Source organism: Aythya marila (genome assembly GCF_965140915.1).
Source record: "Aythya marila genome assembly, chromosome: 3".
Taxonomy (NCBI): Eukaryota; Metazoa; Chordata; class Aves; order Anseriformes; family Anatidae; genus Aythya; species Aythya marila.
Window position 1 is genome coordinate 47,953,827 of NC_139044.1, and position 21,434 is coordinate 47,975,260.

Below are 21,434 nucleotides of genomic sequence, written 5' to 3' on the forward strand. Positions count from 1 at the left end.
AAAAACAGCGCCATATTGCTCTTTCAGCTTTAACTTGGCTGATGAATTTTTGCTCTCTTGGAATCTGAACTCTAAATCAGGTCAGGCAGAGCATAGCAGTGAGATTCACTGGCTTTACCAGTTCCCAAAACTCCTGAGCAGCTCTTCTTACACCTACTATTTTTTCCAGTTAGATAAACTGTAATCCAAACCCTAGATCATATGCAGTAAGTGTCATGTGCTGACAGATCTGTCAAAAGGAAATAGAAGGTGGAGGAGAACTTACCTTAATAAGTGTCTGATAATATTTCTCAAGATTTGTAAATATATTTGTCTTAGTTTTTCTTAGAAATTACTGGGATACAGACCAGGTTTCTACTTGTAACCTGTCTTTTCTCTTGAGGACAGGTTAATTCCTTTTACACACAGAAAGAATATACGAGAAGAGTGAATATCAATAGCCTCAGTGGGAATGATCTATGTATGCTGGGAAAGCTGTAGATAAATATGAGAAGTCAAAACTATTAATTAGTGTTGACAATTATAGCTGTTATATCCGCACTGAGGAAGCTACAGAGCTTGCTTGCTGCATACTCTGAGCAAATGCTTGAATCGGGACAAGGAAAGGGTAAGGTCAGAAGCCCGTATTTCCTTCCTTCCTTATTTGTTAGTCCACAATAGCTAGCTCAGTGTGAGCTGAAAAGTAAACTGCCTCATGAAAACAAAGAAAAGATGGCCAAAAATGAAGTATTAATGAGAGTTCTCAAGATATATGTCCTTTCATGCACAGTCTTTTTCCAGGAAGTTCTGGGACATATATGAATATGATATCACTATTTCATTAAATAGAAATTAGGTCTACCTGAAGAACAGAGAAAATGGCCACCACATTTTTTTTACTTCCAATATATCTTCTTTTCAGAAGGCATTCCATGTTAGCACCACAAACAGCTTCCACAGGATTTTCAGAGATGGTATTCTAAAATGATGTGAATGCTCTTGCTTCCATTACTACAGTACTCAGTACATTTAGGAGATAGATATATCTTACAGATGCTAGTATTTTATTGTCTTGACTGTACTCTGCACATCATTTGGACATCAAGATCTAGAACTGAATCATAAAATCTCAGAATGGTTTGGGTTGGAATGGACCTTAAATACCATCCAGTTCCAACCCTCTGCCATGGGCAGGGGCACCACCCATGAGATCAGGTTTCCCAAAGCCCCATCCAGCCTGTCCTTGAGCATTTCCAGGGATGGGGCATCCACAGCTTCTCTGGTCAAGCTGTTCCTCACCACCCTCACAGTAAAGAATTTCTTCCTAATATCTAATCTAAACCTACCCTCTTTCAGTTTAAAGACATTACTCCTTGTCCTATCCCTACACTCCCTGACAAAGAGTCCTTCCCCAGTTTTCCTGTAGGCCCTCTTTATTCACTGGAAGACCTCTATAAAGTCTCCCCAGAGCCTTCTCTTCTCCAGGCTGAACAATCAGCCTGTCTTAATAGGAGAGGCGCTCCAGCCCCTTGATCTTCCTCTGGATGTGTTCTAATACTTCCATGTCCTATATGTACTGGTGGCCTCAGAGCTGAACACAGAGCTCCTAGTGGGGTCTCATAAGAGCAGAGTTGAGGGGGGACCATCACTTCCCTCAACCTGCTGGCCATGCTTTTAATACAAGTGGTTCTATGGAAATGAAAAGTCATTACTTTGGTGAATGTCAGTCTTTCTAAGTTTTACACAGATTATTAGATCAGATGGATGAATGGGGGAAGATTATTCCTTAGTATTCCTGTAATTCTTTGAAAAAAAACAGACACTAAGAGGACCAGTCAGCCTCCAAATAAACAATACAAACCTAATGAAAACGTATGCTGAGATTAAACAGGAAAGAGACACATAAAATTATTTGGAGAATTGCCAGAATCTTTTTCAGTAAATCTTTATAATTTTCTGCAAACTGTTCCTGAATATTGGTGCATTTACAAATGGAGAAGTGATACTTCCTAAACTTTGTAATGACTTGTCCATTTTTACTACTTAATTTCTTTGTGTTTTTTTTTTTTTTTTTTTTTTTTATTATTCCTCTCCTCTCCACTCCTCCCTTCCTTTTCTCTCCCTTCCTCTATCATTAAAGAAATCACATTATGAATATTCTTATGCTAGTGATGGTAAAAAATGAAAAAACAACATAAGAAGAACGACATAAGCCATTCTCACTGCTAGTAAAACTTGCTGGTGGACGTTGCAAACTATTTTCTTCAGACTATTAAAGGAATTTAACCGTTTTCCATGCTTACAATCTACCAAGTCAGAGTATGTACAATGAGATTTGCTAGCCCAAGGCTCATTCTTCTTCCCTTTGAATAGAGGTGCTGATGCAGAAGGTGTTCTCAGGTAACTGCACCTTGACACTTATGCAAAGGTATTTGCCTTGAGGAGGAAAGGGTAAAATATTATCTGTAAAATATAATGATATCAAGGAGTTGAAAAAATTGCTTTCTATAAAGAAATCTCTCTATTAAAACAGTAACTTCAGGGTGTTTTTGTTTATAAGATAATAATCATATCTTTGTTTGAGACTGAAGACTCATTTATTGGGAAGCAGCCTCAAGTTATTGTTTGGATGAACATTTAAATTGAATATTCATATTGGAAAAGAAAGATGAGAAAAAGCATAAAACATAATGTTAACGTGGTGAAAGATAATTCTCTAGGAGCAAATGCACTTAATTTAGAGCTTGTATCTCCTGCTTCATGTTACATATTTCTTTTATCTCTCACCTTCCCCCATTCTCTACCTTACCTTGTTTTAAAGTCTTCTTTTCTTCTATACATGTTAAGAAGGCACGGTCTCAAAGTTAGTGTACCATGGTTTATTTTCAAAGTTAACTGGGAAGGAAAAACTGAAATTTTCACAGTGGAAACATGCTGTATACAACAATGTTAGTCCCTCCTGGAGTCCAAGGGATCGAAACGGATTATGCATATGACAGCATCCCTTAAGATGATTTCCAGTATTCTTTTCCTCCTGTGTCTTTACAGGGATTTCAACATTCACAAGAAGGCAAAAGGAGGTCATGATTCTGCTTTGCTTTGAATGTTAGGAAACTTTAATTCTATGTATTTACAGAAAACATAATTTTCACAGGCTGTCTCCAAAGTTTTGGTTTGGGGAATGGAGGTGTGAGCCTAAGAATAAGACAACAGAGTAATTCAGTAAGCTCCGGTATTAAAAGCAGAGTCCCAGAATAAGCTTCTGCCAAAATCTGTACTATTAAACTCTCCACATGCTAATTGCTGCTGCCCATTGGAGACAGTACATGCTAACTCCTGAACTAAGCCCAGGAACTGTTTGGAACATTGCTATTTTGCAAGCCTAAAGCCATGCCAGGGCCCCCTCCAACAATTTAACATCACAGAAGATTGCATTCCAGTGGCATAAGAACATTTGCTGACACTGTTTATTTAACTAGTATAGATGTAGCGAGTAAGACTAAATAAGGTTTAAATCACTGGAAGAAATTGATGGGATCCTCAGAAACCAGGCAGGGAAATAAGAGGCCAGTGGGGCACAGAGTTATTCTGAGCATTTCATTTATTCGTCTTTAATTTGTGGACGTGCTGCTTGTGTAGGTGGGGTTAGCCCTTCCTTCCTCCTCTTATTGTGATATCCCTTCATTCTCCCAGCCTCATCAGTTACTCGGTGTTTCCTTGTTTGTTTTAATTTTATTTTTTTCTGAAAACCAAACCAGACTAATTTCTGGCCATACATGTATGTGTCTAGTCTGTCAAAGCTGAATGTCTGTGTTCACAAAGTCAAGGGCCTGTGAAAGGGAGGCTCTTTGAGCAAAAGGGAGCATGTGGATTGCCTGCAATGTACAGTTTTGCCTTTCCTGTAATCCTGCTGAAAACTGGGGAGGGTGAACAAAGCATCTGCCTCTCTTTGTTAGCAAAAGGTAAAGCTACAAGTTACATAGGTTGTAGGAGGTGGAAAAGATGCAAAAGAGAGTACGGAGGAATCAGTTCACAGTACGTTGGTGCTCTGCAGGCTGCAGACTTTGTGAGCTAACATGTAAGGATGCTTCTCTGCCGTTTCCACTGTGATCCTACTGATGATTTTGGTCTTATTTCTGGTGTTCTACTAAGTGCAGTTACAGTATGTGTTAAAAAACATGGTGAGCCTGATGCCAGGGCAGTCCTTGAACTTCCAAGGGCTTGTTGGGAGGAGCAGAGCAAATGCCCAAGGGCTCCTGAGCTCTGCAGAACCATGCAAAGCCCTCCATGCTCTGTGGAAAACAAAGACATTGCACACTTACAGTGTCCTGGTCCTGGGGGTTGTTCTCATAGTCCCACTGTCAACGGGCCTCAGGGTTTGGGTTAGGGAAGTATGAGCTGCCTCCATGGGTCACATTTGTCATCTTTGGCTTCCTTTACTGAAGTCTTTTCCTTCTCTCCCCAGCAGTGCATTAATAAGGTTTTAAAAGTACAATGAAGGAAAATAAGCAGGTTCTACTGATCTCCTTTCAAAGCATGACTGATTTATCAGTTATTTGCTGTGCACAGAGCTCTATAGACAACTAGGCTGATAGATTACAGGAAAAGTTTCTTCTGCAGCCTAATCAGTGTCTGTTCTTTGTCTCAACATGGAGTTCAGACAGGGGGTGTCTGAGCAAGCGGGCACAGCTCTGTTTAATGCAGGGCACTAATGTAAGTATGCCAGTACATGTAACAGTTCCCTTGCCTGTGTCATGGGGTGGCAGATGCTGTTCCCAGGCACAGTGGTGGCAGATTTTACAGGCAATAATGCGTGTCATTTCCATAGTATGAGAAGAAATTTAAGAGTTAACAGAAACACTTCTGAAAGGAGCACTTGCCTTCATGTGTGCTAATTGTTAGTGTGCCTGTCCTCCCGTGTTCTGGTTTATTACTCTCAGACTGTCCCTGGGTTCTGGCTGTTTGGCACTGCTTTCCAACAGAAATAAGAAACATGAAAGCACATTTTAGAAGAAAATTACACAAGAAAGGAGAAAGTAGGTCAGATTTCACTTGCCAATGCCCCTTTAAGTTAACAGCTGTGGGTCAGAATACATTTTTATACAGAAGCACAGCCAGAAAATCTAAGCTCGAGCAGTGATGTCTCATGCTGTTTGTAACCTTCACTTTACGACCTTTGATGTGTTGTGTGGCAAGCGATCAAAGACACAAAACTAGAATATTTTTGTTGTTTTAATGGATTTAATATGTTAGCTTTTTGAGAATACTGTATTTATATATTCTGTTTTGTTTAATTGACACAGTCTGTGTAAAGATTTATTTTTCATGAACCATGAGGAGAAAAACAGGGATGTATATTTCTGCGTTCCTAAAAGTCTATGAAAAATGGGTTCTTCTCTGTGGTATTCTTTATCATTGATTCCTTTCTCTTGTGAGGTCATGATACCCATTTCAAATACATAGCCCTTGCCTAAGTATTTAGGAGTCTTCATTGTTACTTACAGGTTACTCTCTGCAGTTGCAGGGGTTAGTCTGTATATAGCATATACACTGTGGTCAGTCTATAATAGCATATTTCTCATTAAAAGGCAGAATTGGTTGCTGTTCTTCCCTGCAAACTGCCTGCATTCTAAAACAGAAATCACTGTGGTAATTTTCTATATTTATTTATATTTTGTATAAATTGTAGTATGTTTCTAATAGAATTTAAGGATCTACTCTAACTGGAAATACTTGGAAGTATTTTTCACGGTAAGAAAACCATGCATGTAAAGCATGATAAACAGGAAGCAATTCCTTCAATAGTCTTAAATAGGACAGTGGACTCTATGCAATAGAAAGGAAAACCAGATGTGGCACCAGCTTTGTATGAATTAGACGACTTTACTCTTCCTACACATGTGATGGATGAATGAAGTGGCTTCTTTAGGCATTGTAATTTTGGTCTGTTACAAGGGTAGAGACAAAAACTGATTGAGTGCTACTCAAGGATAGTATTTCTGTTTAATTACTTCGATTGTTTATGAAGTATGAGAGTGCCTGTAGTGTCTACGTAGTCTAAGTTTGCATTTCCCATAATTTCACTTTTTACACATTTTATTCAGTGATTCATCTTTTCTTGAATGGTGCTTATCGATCTGACCTGTAAGTTAACAAAAATTCATTTTGGAATAGCAAAGAGATCCATTTATAAATGAAAATGATTTCATGGTACTTATATAGAAAGCTTTTTGAAGTACAGGAAAATTGCCAACATGAAAAAATGTATTAGAAATGCACAAGTGTGTTATGATAAATATAGCACTCAAAGGTGGGGTTAAAGGCTGTGATATAGCTGTGTGCATTCAGATTTATTTGCTGCACAGAAATGAATCCCAAATGGCTATTTTTGCTTCACTGACTGTAATCCCAACAAGGCAGTCTTATAGACATCTGCTAAGGTTTTTGATTATTATTTGGTTAAGATTTTCAGACTGAGGTGAGAAAAATCCAACTGTCACCTAGAAATGACCTCGAGGGGGTTTCACAGATTTGTCCGGCATGTTTTTCACAGATTTATACAGGATTAGCTATAGTTCTCACTCCAAAGTGCTTCAGACTGCGGCTACTCACATTTTCTGAAAAATAATGGAGTGATGTATGTGGTATACTGTTTAACTGTTAGTCATTCAAGCTTTTTTTCAAAATTGGAAGGGTAAAGACCAAGAGGGGGACAAATGCCTACCAAGTTGTTCTTAGGTAGGCACTGAAAGATACGTCAGTTAATCCACTGTCATATAATGCAAATAATTCCTGATGCTAAGTAGCCCCTCATGTTCATAGCCACTGGACTCATTCCCAGTATATTAATAGCAGTCATGAGATTTTGGGATATACTAGAACAATTCATTTCCCAGTGGGATTCTTATCTAAACAAGATCAAGTCTTCATATCTTTATTTAGCCAGTGCACTATTGTAGTGTATCTGAGAATTATCTGTGCTTTTTCTGTTTCTCAGTTAGGAGAAAAAGGAAAGAGCGTGCAGACCAGACAGTGTTTCCATCCGTCCTGTTGTTGTGCCACAGTTATCCAACAGTAATAACATGAAGCAGAAACATTTAGGTTCTCCTTTCTTTTTCATTTAAGTAAATTCATGCTGATAAAATTCTAATGAAAAGGAATCAGAGCATAGGAGCAAGTGACTTATTATGGAAATTTTCTGTGATGCATTGTAATGGTGGATTTTCAATTTTTAAAAGTGGTTACATTCCTAATTGGCGAACAAAAAAGACCAATTTATCCCTTGCTGTGAGAAACATTTTTCTTATATATTATTCTCATGAAGCCTCTAATTCAGCCAAACACATTATGTAAATGGAACCTATGAAATACCTTTTAAAATATACATCAGATTTACATTACTAGGCTGTTATGTTAGATTGAGCAAGGGCCCTTGTTACACTATCTAGCAAATTTTTTTACTTTCATAATATTCCTTTCTAAAATACATTGTGTTTGGTTCAAGCAAGGCTTCTATTAATAACTCTTGGGGTTATCCTAAATAAGTATTTACTAGCTCCACCCCAGCGTTATGAATATAATCTCTACATTTTGGTCTTTACTGATCTCAGGAACAAAAGTTCATATCTCTTTTAAAAGTGCTTTCTTTTGAAACAAGATCTGCAAATGCTGCAATGTAGTGACTGTTCTAATGCCAAATTAATTTGGATAAATCTGCATTGCATACAGATTATATTTCTGAAAGCCTTATGACACAGATACCATGAGCTGCAAAATTAACAGACTTAGTTTTGATAGCTAAGGTTGTGTTTCATGATACAGGCAGAACTCAGATTTATATGTAGTTTATACGCATTGCTTGCAAGTCTGATAATGTTCAGATATAGTACAATTTAACATTAATGTTTTTTCCTAAAGATACAGTTTAAATGTGTACCTGTATGGCCATGCTCCTTGTGGAGAATATGGTTTGATTTCAAAGAATTGTAATACATTAAGAAGCAAAATTGATATCACAAAATAATTTATGTTAGTAACTAATAGTGGTAGCTCATTTGCATAATGGAGTGCTATTAGTCTTGGTTTCCTACAAGTTTAGGTGGAAGTTTTAATAACACCATTTTCATTTTTGGCCTGTTTTTTTCAGCAATACTCAACCACTGAATCGCTCCTCACACAAAAGTTATATTTTGTCTTCAAAATGAAGGTCAGAGAAGTACAACTTTAGATACAAGGAGCTTCCAGTGAAGCTAAAAAGATAGATAGCACAGCAATAAAAATGAGCAATTAACCCTAAAGGAGAGAGATCCTTTAAAGCTATAAGCAAGTTTGATTGTTTTTAGAAGAAATCTTTGAGTTGTTTTTCTTAAGATTACATTGACTGATGAGTCATGGGGACTTCTGCACAGTAAGGACAAAATAACTGCTCCTCCAGGTTTTTCTTTAATGATTTTGGGACCATTTAGAGCTAAAATGATACAGATCAACTTCTCATTTTGCCTTACAGCTGTCTTTAAAAATATTATTTGTTACATTCAGAACAGCAAGTGGGCAACTAATAAGGATTAGTAATGGGGAGGTTTTATTTAATTCAGTTTTTAAGCTTCTTTATTCAACAAAATCCTTAAAATATAGAGATTATATTTTTAGAGATACCAACACACACTGCCATGAATTCTATACTATGTCCAACTCTAAAGCATATTTTCATGGAAGATTAAATGCGTATATACAGTATCTGAAATTATTATTGATTACATTTTGTGCTTGTATTCCCACATTGAGGGCTTGGTGATTTAGTGTTTCAGTGGTTTTTCAAAGCATCGGCTAGCAGGATTTACAGAAGCTGTAACAGTATTGCTAACTGTAACTAGCTATCACAAGTTCTGCTGAATTTGATGTATTTTAATACCTGTCTCACAGAGTATGGTGAATATGTGAGAATTCTGGATTTTATATTTCTATATAATTCTCTTTCCTCCTAGTTGCTGGGGGAAAAAAGAAAAAAAAAAAAAAAAAAAGAAAAAAAAAAAGACGTTTAGATGTAGATCTTAGTGATATGGTTTAGGGGAAGACTTGTTAGTGTCAGAGGTTAGAGTAGATGATCTTCCAACCTAGATGATTCTGTGATTCTGAGATTTAAGTCGTTTTTACCCATGTTTGCCCACAGGAGGAAAAAAAATATTGGTATATTATTTCAGCATTTGGATGAGAATCTCACCACTCTTTTCAGCTTAATGCATCTCTTTTTCTATTTTTCCATCTTTGATGCTTGAGGTTGGTAGTACTCCTCAACTCCTCAAGGAAGGGGTAGGCAAGTGGTATAGTGCAGCACAGAGCACATGACTTTATCAAAGAGGTTATAGTCATTACTTTCACAGAATCATAGAATCACAGAATGGTTTGGGTTGGAAGGGACCTTGAAGACCATCTACATGTAGTTCCAAACTCCCTGCCATGGGCAGGGACACCACCCACTAGATCAGGTTCCCCAAAGCCTCATCTAGCCTGGCCTTCCAACTTTGGAATTGACAGGTAAAGTATGTGTACCCACAGTTAGCTGAAGTTAACATATAGAAAACCATAGGCTTATCACTATTTTCTGCATGTAATATTTACTATATTGTTCACTATACATGTATACTCATTCGGAGAAGGATTTTGTAAGCCACTGCCCCTCATGTTGAGGCCACTGCTGGGGAGTTTCAAGCTCAGGAGTAAAACTGTTTTTCCTCAGTTGTCCCAAGTGTTCTTTTTCTGCATTTCCGCAAGCAGCATCCTGTCAAGCTTGGGATACCCATATTTAGTTGTTTCCGTGTAGGCGTCTGCATGTGTGGTGGGTGTTTGCTCGCATTATCATCAGTGGATTTTTCATCAGACAGCAGAGCCAAGTGGGTGATTCATTTCAGCCCAAAGCAGATAGCTGGTGGCTGATCAGCTTCAGGCTCCATTGAGTGCATTTACTATAGTGGGAATTTCTCACTTAGCATGCAGATAGATACTTATATACAGCACTGAAGTTTAGACATCTTGTTCCCAATTGAATCCCATACCTCTCTCCAGAAGCTGAATTATTTTGCTCATTTTCAGTAAAGAAGTGCTCTCTCTGTGCAGTTCCAGTGGCTGATTTGAGAGGCTGAAGGCACAGGGTGGTCTTCACAAAATCCAGTTTACCTTTGGCTGGTCACATTTCTATCTAATCCCACCTAGCTTCTATTTGATGTTTTACCATATATGATCTTACCTCACCTCATACAAAGGATACGTTCCTAACATATTTTCCTTGGTTTAGGTTCCAGTTTTTAGTACAGTAAACAGTGCCAGTTTCAAGTTTCAGTAAAAACTTGTTTCCTGTACCTTACAACTGTTTCATGTTAGAAGCCATCTCTGTTTAAAAGTGCTGCAGTATGCCAGGCGAAATTATGGCTTTATGTAGACACTAGTCTTGTCTACTACTAAGGAAAAATTATTACAAAATTCAAAGTTTAATATGAGGATTTTTGTGGAGTTTGGTCCACAGTATACATGGTAAAGTACTCATTCATTTTCACTGTTTTGTTTTTAACAGGAGTCCTGTGCTTGTGTTCCAGTGCATGCATCGCCATGTCATTTGCCTAGACTGTTTCCATTTGTACTGTGTGACTATGCTGAATGACCGTCAATTCATCCATGACCTGGAGCTTGGCTACTCCCTCCCTTGTGTAGGTATGTCTTAGTGGGTTTTCTTTTCAAAAAAAAAAATCATATATATAGATATATGATTTTGATCTTCTTTTTTTAATTGCCAATTAATTTCAGTATACCTACGGAGTTACACTTTCCAAAGGAATTGTTTCATTTCATGGAGGAAATATTTGAATATTGAAATGGTTCTTGCTGAGCATGTGAACTGGAATATTAACTGGATTCCAAAGGGCATTTCTTTTAAAAGCAAATGCAGATATTTTATATATATGTAAGTGTTTTATAATTGTGAAGTGCTAACAGAAGATAGCATTACACTACCGGTTTAAAAAATAAAAATAAAAATAAAAAAATCCTTGACCTGCACATCGCCACTTCTGAGTGAAATAAGATGTTAACTCTCTTGGCCTGTCTTCAAGAGCTAACAAAAAAAAAAAAAAAAAAAAAAAAAAAGACTGCAATAGGAATTTCCAATAGCCTTCCTGTTGATGTAGTTATTGCTACTAATTGTCACTGCATTGAACAAAATGTAGATCACCCATTAAAGGTGGTAGATAACCTGTTTTCACTGAATAGGAAATGTTTGGCATAAATAAACAAAGACTATGAATCTGAAAGATGTGTTTTGAGAAATGATTCCATTACATTGGCTCATGGACTGCTAAACTCTCAAAAATTTTACTTTGAAGAAGTATATTAGAATTTATTTTTCCTGTTGCTATATTTTCTTACATACATATATATTTGCAACAAGTTCTATGTAGTGCTATAAGAATCATTTTCCAACATATTAGAAGCTGCATAGTGACAACTGCCTGGATGCCTGAATAGCTGACAGGTAACTTTCAAATCACTACATGGGAGAAAAATTGTCAGTATTTCTTAGGAGTGGCATTTACTCATAGTGAGAGCATGCCTTAAGGATGTTGTAAGTATACTAATAAGAGCCATTAAAATTATTTATTATTAATAACGTCAGGGGTGATCTACATGTATCAGTGGTCATCAAATCACATTTCACTAGAATTACTGTTTATGTGCTGTTTACTTGCCAGATTTACTTCCATCCCTCCTCAAATGCAGCTTGCTCTGCTACTGCATGTACACACTGATGTGTGTTGATTTTTAGTATTGTGTAAGAAAACTTGTAATGGAGAACCTAACAAGAACTTTCTACCCAGTGCTCTTTCATTCACCATTACTGTAGCATCATGTGGTCAGTGTGGTCACTAAGTTGGTACCGTAGATAGGGTTCAGCTGCCAACCTAGTCTCAGATATGTTATACTTTGTATTAAAATAACTGAGCATGGAAAAGCTAAAGTATTGCTTATCTTCACATTTCAGAACTCCCCAAATGAAAAAGCTGTTTTCCAAATAATATAAATGGAATAATAAAGTAGTTGTCATAGTGGTAGTTGTTGTAGTAATTGTAGCAAGAATAAGAATAATACAAGTGCTATACATTTTGTCTCCATTCTCTAGCTAGTATGAATATTACTTTGAAAACTGCCTGATGAGGTGCTGCCCTATGCCAATGAGTTGTGCTCCAGTGCAATGTAGTACAGAGATTCTTGAGTCAGAGAATTGTAATGCTGAAGGAAAAGAAATATAGTTGTGTCAATATAGCATATAGGACAGGCTTTTTGACACTGTTGGTAAACTGATGTGGACTGTCCAGGCAAATGCTAGCATTGCTGCACAGTGTTTTTGGTACTGTCCAGGCATACCTGCTTGCACCAGAGCCAGCCTGCTGATCTCTAAGAAGCATTGACATAATGTTGTGCTGACACACTTTGTGTTACAGAGGTTCTCAGTCACAATCTGTGAAAACTCAGCAGTTTTAAATATTATTCCATCTAAACCTAAAATTGATTGCTACCTCTGTCAGTTCTCTTTGTTGTGTTATCAGGTCTGCATCAGTAAAAGCATTTCTAAGCATTATCTTTCAGACTGCATTGCAGCCTGAAGAGTCTGATTGGTGCTGTTATGACTTTACTGCTTCCTTTTTGTAGCTACCTTTAACCCGACTTGCTGGTGTGCAAGAGGTTTGGTTGTTTCTAGAGTTAGGTTTTATTTGAGTTAGGAACTGATGACAAAGTTATCTTTTGTCATGTGAGAAAGATGGGAGGCTGAGTTCCACCACACCTGTGAAGAAGAAAGCTTGTGCTACCAGTCCCAGTGCTCTTACTGCTCCACAAATCAGTTTACCCTCCTTCATAGCTATGGATTCAGCAGCTTTCATCACTAGTGTATTCAATTAAGAAATATTCAGAACAGTATCATGTGATTTTCTTTTCTACCTATCATGGCACTCCTACCGAATAGTATAAGATTGCATGTTTGCAATCTACAGTTCACAATCTTTGTTTTTGTAACTGCAATTTGCAGTTTGTATTTACATGTGAGGAAGATAAAGCAGTGTTTGACACAGCCTGCTCTAATTACCTCAGTGAAGCCTAAAATTATTTCCTCTTGATAGGAATGAATACCATGGGACATTGCCAAGAAATTACTTTTCTTTCTTATTGTGGCAATGTTGGTTTAATACATGTTATCTCTAACAGTGCTTGACTCAAAGCGAAATATATTTGATCTGAGCTTTATTGAAAGGTTGGATCTTGATTTAAGCCTGCTTGTAAAAGGAATACAAAACAGAGTTGTGTTTACTGTAATGAGCTTTATGTTGCAGTAGGCAACCAGGTGACACAGACCGATCAAAATCCTAGTCTGTATTAATTCATATATTTTTAAACATCACAAACTAATGTCAAAGTGGTATTCATGGTGTCTTGAACAGAAAATACTAGTATTCTGGGTTTGTATGTTGTAAAAGTCATTTCAGTTTTCCGTTTTCATATAATAATTAATTTACTTAAAATCTAGCCCATTTTTTCAAGGCATATGTGCACACATTGCCCTAGAACTGTAGAAGGTTTAGTTTTGTAATTAAGCCTATTTAAATTTTTTGCACTTCCAATTAGTTGTGTTCATTCTAGTGTTTTTGAAAAATAGAGATAACATAATGAACATAGCCTGCAGTTTCCATTAACATTTGACTCACTGTTCCCAATTTTTATCAAGGGAATGTACCAACATAGCAAGATTTTTATATCTTTTATTGGATCAATCTAGAGGTGAAAGCACCACACACACACCAGAATAAAAATAAACAACAGCTGCTACAGCAAAGGGTCACTATGACAGACAAGATCAGTGTTATCACATATGTATGATAACTTGTGCTGGAAACGATTTAGGGATTGCACTTAAATAGTGCTTCTCAAGTACATTTAATATCTTGCTTCCTGGCGCATATATGCCAGAAGGTGCATTTTGTAATTGTGTTCAGGTATTCTGTGGGGTTCTATCCTTGCTTTTCTCTCTTTTTTTTTCTTTTTTTTTTTTTTTTCTTTTTTCTCTTATTCACCTTAATCATGGAGAAGATAATAGGTGTTCAGAAGGCTATCCCATCTGATGAGCTATGGTATATCACCTTGATAATGCCATAACGTTGCTACATTCCTATACAAAATGTGTCATTGCTGAGATTTTTGGACAAAGAACAAAATTCTTAATTCCTTAGTGTTTAGCTGCTAATCTAGTGCCCAGCAGTGCTACTCCAGCTGAGAACAGCCAGCATGGGAGAACTACAGCTCTGAGCACAGTAACTCTGGTGCATTGATAGGATTAGTTGCTCAGAAAATTGTGGTAGCAGCCCCATGGTTCAAACCCACTGTATCAGCTCAGAGAAAGGATTTATGGATAGAAGCTGGCTCTATTTCATCGGTCATTAGAATAAAAAAGTAAACGTTACAGATTATACTCTCTCTGCCCTTGTTAAATGCCAACAAAAATCTATCCCATCTCGCTGTGTGGTGTCTTGTATTAATGAGGCTTCATGCATAGAAATTTCCATGAGTTGTGACCTCCAAGTATCTTTGAAATAATTAATAAGGTGCTTAGAGGAACAGATTTGCATATGCATGAAAGATCATTTATGGTTATTTAGTTACTGTGCAGGGCAAAGAATCTCATAGTATTGCCTCGAAGCAGGAATTGTATACAAATATACAATGTATTACCCCATTGTATTACATATACTGTTCTTATGATCACTGTTTCATTTTTAAAATAGCATTATGGCATTAGGGGTCTTAGTCCCCAGGGTAAAATAAACTTCCATGGATCTCTGGGAGAAGGAAAGTTGGCGAGGCCAAGGAAAGGCAAGGTTTTACACTGCTGTAGGCACTTTACAAAAATGTCTTTGCATCAGTTTATTTCTTATGAGTAATCATATGCATTATGTATTTTAAATGAATCTGGATAAAAGTTGCAGATCTCCTGATGACTGTAAAGCACTATTGTATCTGGAAGTAATCTCATTTTACCACATATATATAATTAAATGAGTAAAATTACCACCAATAGCTTTAAAGTATAACAAAATGTTTAAAGAGACACATTCCATTGGAAGAAAGTTGCTGGGGAAAGATAAAAGAGGCATATGTTTTAAGATTATTTTTTTTATCCCCATTAGATTCTATTTGTATATTAACAGGGATGTTTCTATTCCTGTGGAGGACATTAAAGCAGTGATGAATCTCTGAATCATCTTTCAAAATTGTAGTACCCAAAAAGAAAAGGGGAGAATAAACAGATAGTCAAAGCAAAGTTTGCAAGTAAAAGGAAGGAGGAAAGCCACATTTGATTTGATTGCTCCAACTAGTGTGTTTGAGTCTTTTTTGCTATAGACAAAATCCCTAATACATTTAGGAAGGTGTGTGTGTTCCTGTGCAAGGGATTTTAAAGTGGCAGTCAGTGATCTACAAACAGAGCCTTCTCAGTGAAGGAGGTGAGGAGGTAGACAGTGGGTCTAAAATCAGAGTGCAGCAGTCAGCACAAGAAGCAAAATTTACCTGGTATGAAGCCTTGATACAGGAACAGTTTCTGCAATCTGTGTTCTCCTGCTTAAAAAGTATTTCAAGTAATGTAGGAAATGGCATTTTATTATTAGAATAATAAAATATGAGAGATTGAAAGCAGACACATTATGCTAAATTCCTGACAGCTATAAACTTTTTGTAATTTCTTGTTTGCATGAAATATCTGAGCATACAGAAGCAGGCGTAGGAGGCTGGAAAAATGCTTTTTATTCTTTACATATTGTACAACTTAGAAGAGGCTTTTTCCACTCCAAGGAATTAATAAACAAGCAATTACAGTTTTCAGAGTGTTTGTGGTGACAGCTCTAGTTGTGTTTTTCTTTTTCCAGCATTGCCCATGATAGGGAAAATGCAGGAATGCAACCATGTTCTCTATTCATGTTCTTAAAGGGATACCTGAGCATCTTTTGGAAGGGCATTTGGAAATAACTGATTTTTTTTTTTTTTTTTTTTTTTTTTTTTTTTTTTTTTTCCTTCCTGGATGTTTTCTGTCATTAATTTCCCATGGATCTGGCTGAATTCTACTGTCTAGTCTAAGGAGGGCTTGTATGCCTACTTGTCCTCATGTCATTGTCCTCAGTGTAAGCTGGTTACTCCTTCTGCAGAGGGAATGCAAGGACTGCCATTGTAAAGGACATCACTGTAGAAAAGCAAAACCTTTTTATCCTCTCATTCCTGGAAAGCTTTTCATAAAAAGTAGATTATACAACCTAATACATTCATGCATTTGTTTGATGAACAGTGAAACTTAGATCATTTCCCTATATAAAAATAATTTAGATGTTCAGCCTACTCATTAATTCTGACCATATCTTCCCTGTGTATTATGGGCAGAATAAGTATTTACTGTTTCTGTAAATAAAATCATCAGGCAAAGTGAGAATTTTGTGATCTGTTGCTGATATACAGAGGGCTTCTACTCTGTCAGTTCAAGCTAAACTCACAGACTGATCACTGAAAATGTCTCACCAGAAAACAGATCCTTCTTTGTATATGGGTGGGGAGGATTCTGCCATATCAGCATTATGACTGAAATTAATATTTCCAAGATGAGGCAGAAAGATGAGCGAAAAAAGAGCAAACTATGAAAGATTATACAATGAGATAGTGAGATGACCATCTTTCCTTAACTATTTATTGTTCCTTTTAAGATACTCTAAAGTTCTTAGAAGCAATGAAAGAATATTTAAATTTAATTTTGAGCTTTTCACAAAAGTAATATTGTATGAAAATGATGTGCTGTTGCTTTTATCTTATCTAAGGCAAATTCCTGATATGTCTGCATTGCACTTTTAGTGAGAGGTTTCCCTTCGTCCTGTTCACATTCATACAACCACAGTTCTTTATTATTCATGTTATGGTAGTTTGAATATACTGCATTGACTTAGATGTTAGTTATATTTCTTAGTAAGAGGCAACATCTGTCCCTTTGGGCTTACCGTTTGAGTGGCAAAAGAAGGGAAGAGCAGCAGAGGTGACACATCAGCTAGAGGTTACACAAGAGATCATTCACTGAGTTTGTATCGGAAGCCAGGTACAGTGACCCTTCTTACAGTGCTTTTCCTAGGAACATATTGCTTCTTTTTCACCTCTGATATGTTTTAAAAGTAGATTCCTCTGATTTCCTTTCCTTTAAAGTTATACAGACTACTGATTAATAGACTGAGATGAGAAATGATTTCTTCTATAATACTGTATGTGCACGGAACAAGTGGCAGAGATCTGTGCAGCACCCTGGAGGAGAGAGCCTTACTGACAAAAGGTCATCCACATCCCCACATTCTTTTTAAAAATTGTCAAAAGTTTATCAGATAATACAGCTAGACTGCCTTATACCCTGGTCTAGTGGGTGAAGCTAACCTTATTCCACTACCTATAAGTTTATTCCAACCAGACTTTACCAGAGAAGTGAATCAAAATCATCCTAGATAAATCAGATTTTTACTTTCAAGAGGTAATTGAATTTGCAGTGGTTTCCTGAAGAGCTTTTTAAAAATTTAAATTTAAATGTAAATTCTCCTCTTAGTAGGAGCATAAAATAAACATGAACCAACAGTGTATCAAGAACTTTTTTGTGGTCCTTTACTAGCAGAAGTGCAAGAGTCTAGCACAAAGGACATGACTGAAAGTCACAACAGCTCCTTCATTTCTATTTTCAGTGTTGACTGAAGTTCAAGCTGCAACATCTGAGATTTGTCCCCTCAAGTCTTTGCTCTGTTTCTCTAACAGCAGATTGCCAACTCCATATCTAAACAGTCTCAAAATCTTCAGAACAAGTGGAGCTTGATATGCTTGAGGCAGGCATTGAATTCTTCTCCAGGAACAGCTTACAGTGAAATTATACCACATGATTCTTTGAGTTGCCATAATTAAGTTCAGCATGAGCTTTCTTACTATAGGTGTTTTTCTCCCTTATCTCTTACTACTTCTTCTGCTGAAATATATTTAATTTTTAAATTACATGGAGATGACAGTGCATGTGGGCTCGTTCCAGTTAGTAATACCGAAGGGCAAGAGATAATGAAAAAATCTTGCTTAGAAATTAATTGGCTCTAAAAGCAACTAGGAATGATCTTTCAAAGCAGACTTCTTTTCATATAGAAAAAGTTGCCCAGTGTCGATGTAAAATACACATACTGAAACAGTGACAGAATATGGGCAGTCTTTCACTACTATGTCCTGCTGAAGTGAAGGTGCATTTTTGTCTCACCTGGGGTCAGTGAGAGCTGTGACTTTGTCTTTGGAAATGAAGGATATTCGTTCTGACTGAAAGTGCTTCTGCCTATAGTGGTTTGTCTGATAATAATCACTTGATGTGGGTATATCAACCCTTGACTGGGTTGGTCAGTCACTTTTAAGCCTCCAACCAATTGAGACATGCATTAAGACATGTTGATGACTATTCAAGGAACAAAAGAAAAAAGATCTGAAGAAGAAGGTTGGGTAAAATGGTGAAATAATGCCTCCAGCTTCTCTCACATTTTGATATGCATGGGAATTTAGCCTTCAATCACAGTAGTTCAGTGGTTTACTTGTGAACTGCTCTTCAACAGACTGAAGACATCTAGGTGTTTGTCCTGAAAAAGTCCAAAGGACTGTAGAAGACACTAATTTTTATAGCTTGAATGTGTTTGAGAGTTTAGCTTACACTTTCAGAATAACAGGAAGAGAAGCTGACCCTTCATACTTGGATAATTGCAGATTTCCTGAGAGATGAGTTTGTATCTGAGCAGAGGATCTCTTTCAGTGTAGCACCATCTCTAAGGTGGGTTCTGCAAGCAGCAGCCTTTGTAAGAATTCAGTAATGTCTGCTACCTTATATACCCCATAAATAAGTTGCTGGGACCAACTGTGGCACATTCAGCATGTGTTTAGTCTCTGAAGCCTGGTGATTAATATTCCCTGAGTCACTTTCTAAGCTTTGGTCTCCCACATGGCAGCATGTAGAGCTGCTGCTACATCACAGAACCAGCTAAGGACATTTTCCTTCAACAAGGAGTTGGCTTTAATTAAATTTCTGTGTCTGGAAAGTGAAAATCTAATTTTCTTTTTGACATTTTTTATATTACTACTTAGACAAAATTATGAAAATAATTAATCCCCGTGAAGCAGACATCAGCATTATAAGAGGTACAAAAATATTGCATATAAATAATACTACTAATCACCAATCTGTTATAATTTATTGATGCAAGTTCTTATTAAAACTCTTAAATCAGATTTGTTCTTGATATAGCAGATGTGCCAAATGATTGCACAATGTAGGTGCAAGTGAGGGTTATAAAAAGTAATATGGTTCAAACTGCACATCAATATAATTTATCTCTTCAGAGATATATTTAAAGAAAAGAAAGAAATGGCAGAACGGGGATAAGGTGTATTTTTTAGTAAGGAGATTTTCATTCTGTATCAGGTTCAAACACAGTCCACCATAGCAGTGGCTGAAATTGGTGATGGTTGAAAGGTAGGTCTGCATGCAATAACTTGTTGTTCTCATTGTGGTCCTTGGAGAATCTGTGTTCATGTTCCCAAAGACATCATGTCAGCTGCTGTCAATTGATAGCCTGGTTCTCTTTCCTAAAAATGTAACAAATGACCTTGTAAGCGTGGAAATCAAATGTCCTCCTCATAGCTAAAGCACTTTGTGGAAATTAAAAGTGAGGGTGGAACAACATGCTGCCACTTCCACTGATGAAATGTCACTGAGATGCAATCCTCAGTGCTTTAAACTAAAGTCCTTTCAAACTAACTAAAAATAAAATGTTTATGAAATCTGAGCACCTGCACATTACATTGTGTCAGTATCTAAACTGATGTGATGCATCAGGTATTGACCATGATACTTCAGCACTTTCACTTAGAACTTGGTACCATCAGCCAATTTCAAGAACTGGTCCTTGGATATTGCAATTGTAATCTATCTGCTTGAGATATTATTTTTTTGACTCTTTGGAACCCACATTATACAAAGTGGTTAGATAGAGCACTGGCACTGAACACAGGTAGTTGAGAAAAGACCATGAGAACAGGTAGTGGTATAAGTAAGTTTGGATTGCAGGTTCACAGGCTATTACAATAAGATACTAAACTATCACACTATTACCTACACAGATTTGTCAACTGTATGATAACAAAGTAGTTTATTTGAAAATAAGAGTCTTTAAGAAAAAAAAAATGTTTAAGCAGATGGTGGGTTTTAATAAGGTCTTAATAAGAAATTATTCAGAGGCTTACAGTTAGATTATGTTTTTTTTTTTGTTGTTTTTTTTTTTTTTACTTTGCTGCCTGATAAATTTGAGCTAGTTTAGAAATGTTTATATTTCACTTTCCAATTCTAAAACATAAAGTAGCTTCATTATTTCAATGAAAGTAACAGGACAATAACTTCTGCCAGAACATTTAATACTGCTGTATTTACTGCAATGCTTTATATTTTATCCTTTAAATATATGTACGGACACTATCATTGCAATTTGCAGAATTTAGGTGGATAGCATGGCTGGAGAAAATCAGAGACACCTTCTGAAAAGGAAGTTTTCTAATATTTAATTCAATTTGAATCATAGCCAAGGTAAAGGATAAAAAGCAGGAGATACAGTTTGTTAAGAATGACAGTGGAACCTATATTTTACTTACATATTGTTTAAATGACTTGAAAGTGGGGGCAAAGGAGGTTCACTTATCACTTCGCTGTTACTGAAATGCTCGAGGAAGTGAAACTTGCCAGACCCTTGCTAGTTGCCTCCTTCACTAGCAGGTTTAGTCCAAGCAGTGTTTCAACATTGCTTACCAATAGCTTTGAGTACTTTGTTTATTGCAAAAGCTCATGGATAAATTTCAACAGTAAATAATAAGTGCCAACACAGCAACATTCAAAAGAATGCATAATATGTGAAGTGTTATGTGTTACATGCCATTGACATGCCTAAACTGAAACACCAAGATGCAACCTGTAATCTATTTATTTGTAAAAGAAGTCAGATTGTTATGGAAATAATTATCTTTGAAGATGAGAGTATCTAGTAGTGTCGTGGTGTGCTATCAGAGTCACCCACTATCTGCCTGTCAGAACCCATTTTTTTCTCCGTCTCCCTTTGCCCTAGGTATCTCTTTTTAAACCTCATAAAAAATGATGTGCCTGCTATAAAAGCAATGATCTGGCAAAGTGTGCAGTTGTAGTCATTTGGTGTACATCTCAGCTACTCCACCTTCAGCTTTGTGGCTCACCCTGCACAAGATACTCACCAGTGCCTCAAGAATACTTTTACTGTTACGAATTTTATTGAAATGGCCCAAGTATCCAGGCCAGAATTTTACTCTATTAGCAT

General features: G+C 36.7%; 1 protein-coding gene across 1 annotated transcript in view; it reads left to right on the forward strand.

Annotated features, from left to right (window-relative positions):
• Nucleotides 1-21,434, forward strand: part of PRKN (parkin RBR E3 ubiquitin protein ligase) — a 775,548-nt gene that overhangs the window by 461,247 nt on the left and 292,867 nt on the right. Inside the window, exon 7 of the mRNA XM_082758445.1 lies at nucleotides 10,547-10,683. Within this exon, the coding sequence (XP_082614571.1) occupies nucleotides 10,547-10,683 (137 nt within the window). The remainder of the gene's footprint in view (nucleotides 1-10,546; nucleotides 10,684-21,434) is intronic.